The sequence below is a fragment of the Scylla paramamosain genome, chromosome 12, assembly GCF_035594125.1.
Source record: "Scylla paramamosain isolate STU-SP2022 chromosome 12, ASM3559412v1, whole genome shotgun sequence".
NCBI lineage: Eukaryota > Metazoa > Arthropoda > Malacostraca > Decapoda > Portunidae > Scylla > Scylla paramamosain.
In genome coordinates, this window is record NC_087162.1 from 12,506,319 (window position 1) to 12,510,097 (window position 3,779).

Genomic DNA, 3,779 nt, shown 5'->3' on the forward strand with positions numbered 1-3,779 from the left:
GAGAGAGAGAGAGAGAGAGAGAGAGAGAGAGAGAGAGAGAGAGAGAGAGAGAGAGAGAGCGGACACAAGACAACGGGGAGTTAATCAGAGAAAGATGAGTTTGAGGAAGAAAGTTTCTCCATTCTCAAAGGTGCTTTTTACCAATCTTTTCTTCCTCTCAACCACCTAATGAGTATCAAGACGTAAGTATTACCTCCACCTGCTTAAAGAATGGGAACAGACTACTTCCCCCGCTCGAAATTTTGCCATTTTCTTTCGTGCCTTTGTTCTTCTCCTCCTGTTCGTACTACACTACTACACTACTACTACATTACTGCTAGTCCTCTTTCTGTTATCCGTTGTCTCCGTTGTCTCTACACACTCTGGTTCTCAGAAAACGAACAAGCTGGTTGGGATGCTGCCGCTATCACTGGTGAGCAGCGCTGCTCACTGCTCACATCACTACGCACACTTCCCAAGTTGGATTTTCTTATTACCCAAAAAACTCTTCCAAACAATACAAGAAATATGTTTAATATTAACTGGCGGCCGTCAGGCAACACTGGAGATCACTTTGGCTACGAAATTCGTGTTCAGGAATGCTGAAGTTCAGAATCACCACGACAGGCTTGCCCTCCATAATTAATTATTAAATATTTATAAGTTTTTAAAATGATTAATGGAGGCAAACAAGCTCCGCATTCTCTTTGAAGAGTATGTCATTTACTATAATGCATGAGTTATTAAGGGAGAACTGATTTCAGATGCTTTGTTATGGTTCTTTATTACACAATAGTTAGTATATCATACGAGTATAGCTTAGACTGGCACTGCTTCCTCATGAATGTGTCAATGAATGTGTCCTTGAAACAGTCTTATCAATAGTGATGATGTTGTCTGCATCATGTTCACTATCACTGCGAAGGGTCATGACACTACTCATGCTACAACACGTTAAGAAACTGATAAAAGTTCAGACGCAATGTTATCATTAATACTTCGTTTCTGTTATAGAAAATGAAAGGTGAGAAGCTTCTGAAAACACGAACATACAAAGCGATTCATCTTAAAACATAAAACTCTTGTGAATTTAGTATAATACAAACTAGTGTCGGGTACTCTTCAAGGCAGAATTAATCTCTCTCTCTCTCTCTCTCTCTCTCTCTCTCTCTCTCTCTCTCTCTCTCTCTCTCTCTCTCTCTCTCTCTCTCTCTCTCTCTCTCTCTCTCTCGTTTTTTTTTTTCATACAAATCAACACATAGTTAAAGAGAATGTTACAAAATAGTTTTACATATAATGTATCACTTTACAGGCTAAAGGGAACATTTTTAGTGTTTCCTATCTAAAAGCCTAACTCTAAATGTTACTAACAATTGTTACTCTGTGATTATGGCAACCAAATGTTCACACATTCCTTGAATTACTGCAGATTCATTTTACTGGAGTCTATCTGTGCAGCAATTAAGGTGTTCCATAGTTTACCATAATGATGGACGTACTGGCGTTGATGGTGCCAAGTGCGGCATCGACACTGAAATAATTCAGCAGGCATTAAAGTGACAGCCCGGGTGGTCACTTGTGCCCGCCGCAGGGGCTGGCGGAGAGCTTGGAGATGCAGGATTCGCTGTTGTATTTTGTATATCACTACGAGGCCCGCTACGTCCCTGCGATGTTGAAGGGAGTGAAGCTTTGGCTCATTTCTGTCCCCACTGTCCTTTATGAGCCTCACTGCCCGAGTCTGTACCCTGTCCAGGAGGGAAAGATGCCTGGTCGCCTCTCCTCCCCAAGCAAGGCTCGAGTACTCCAGGGAGGAACGAACTTTAGCCTTGTATAAGATCTCCAGGCCTTTGTCGTCAAGGAGCCACGACATCCTTCTGAGTGACGCCAGCTTACCCGAGGCCTTCCTGGCTAGACGCTCTATGTAGTGCCTGAAGGTCAGCGCGGAGTCATATGTGACCCCCAGTACATCCATCTCGTCTTGCCGCCGTATAGCTTGCCCCTCAAGGCTGAGTTGGAGGGGCGTCCTCGACCTTGAGATGATTGACATTTGTGTTTTGTTTGGGGCAAATTTTACTGGCCACTTGCTGCTCCACGACACAATGCGGTTCAGGGTGACGTTCATGTGGTCGGCCGTGTCAGTCTCCTCCCCTGGGCTGTAGTTCTGAGCCAGCGTGAGGTCATCAGCATAAGCTCTCTCTCTCTCTCTCTCTCTCTCTCTCTCTCTCTCTCTCTCTCTCTCTCTCTCTCTCTCTCTCTCACGTTGCTGTTAAGAGAGATGTCTACTGTATCGAAAAATTGTGTCTATAAAGAATTTCATTGGAATTCTAGACATAACCACACACTTACACACACACACACACACACACACACACACACATATATATATATATATATATATATATATATATATATATATATATATATATATATATATATATATATATATATATATATATATATATATATATATATATATATGTATATATATATATATATATATATATATATATATATATATATATATATATATATATATATATATATATATATATATATATATATATATATATATATATATATATATATATATATATATATATATATATATATATATATATATATATATATATATACATTTATTTTCTAGTACTTCCTTTATAAGTGTGAATTTTGAAATTAACACTAGACTGTGAAAAATGAAATATATAATATGTGTGTACGTGTTTTTGGTCAGTTTATGAAACTGAATAATGAACAGTATGTGCACTGGTGGTATACAGGGTGTATCGCGAGTTTCTGCAAATACTGAAAGGTGAAAGAATGTGTAATTCTAAGTAAAAAATGCTCTATACACATACGCAATTTAAGTCTTTTTTTTTACCCGTCAGAGGAGTTGAAAATGTACGGGATTCGCGGGCGTGCCAGATGATTCCCGTGCACTGATTCTCTCTGCACAGGAGCGTTGGAAACCCTTAAGGAGAGCGATTTCCAGGTTTTGTTCAGTGCTACTCGATTCCTTTACTTACTCTAGAAACAAATTTTACGCGTAATCTGTTACAAGGAGATATTGGCATGTATAATACAGTGCAATTATTATTATATATATTTTTTTAACTAAAAAAGATTCAATGATTAGTTGTCATATATAAACTTTTGATAGTAATTACAACAACAACAACTCGTAATAATAATAATAATAATAATAATAATAATAATAATAATAATAATAATAATAATAATAATATAATATCAATAATAATAATAATGATAATAATAATAATAATAATAATAATAATAATAATAATAATAATAATAATAATAATAATAATAATAATAGAAAAATAAGAACTAGAATAAGAATAAGAAGAATGATAACACACCACCACCACCACCAACACCACCACCACCACTACCACAACCACAACAACGCTAATACTAATAAACGAATAAAATAACCAAACTTTGATAAGCACTACGAGTTTTCCGAGTTTGTGGATGAAATATGAGATAATCACACCTTTCACACATTTTAATTATCACCTGACAAGCTAAAAAAAAAAAAAAAAAAAAAGAAAAGATGGGGGGAGACAAAAAACGCGAGAGGGGAAAGGAAAGAAAGGACAAACTGACCAGGGAGGATTTGGAGCGGTGAGAAAATTAATCGTGTGTGTGTGTGTGTGTGTGTGTGTGTGTGTGTGTGTGTGTCTAATGGAATACAGTGTTGTGTTGGTGTGGGAGATGTGGTGAGTAATCTGATATATTGCAGGACTCACCCCGCCACACCAACAAGAACAATTAGA

At 37.2% G+C, this 3,779-nt stretch overlaps 1 protein-coding gene across 1 annotated transcript; it reads right to left on the reverse strand.

Moving 5' to 3' along the window:
- Positions 1-1,399: 1,399 nt before the first annotated feature.
- LOC135105396 (uncharacterized) lies at positions 1,400-2,101 on the reverse strand. Its single transcript, XM_064013530.1, has one exon. It carries the CDS (start codon positions 2,099-2,101, stop codon positions 1,400-1,402), a length of 702 nt encoding a protein of 233 aa, XP_063869600.1.
- Positions 2,102-3,779: the final 1,678 nt, after the last annotated feature.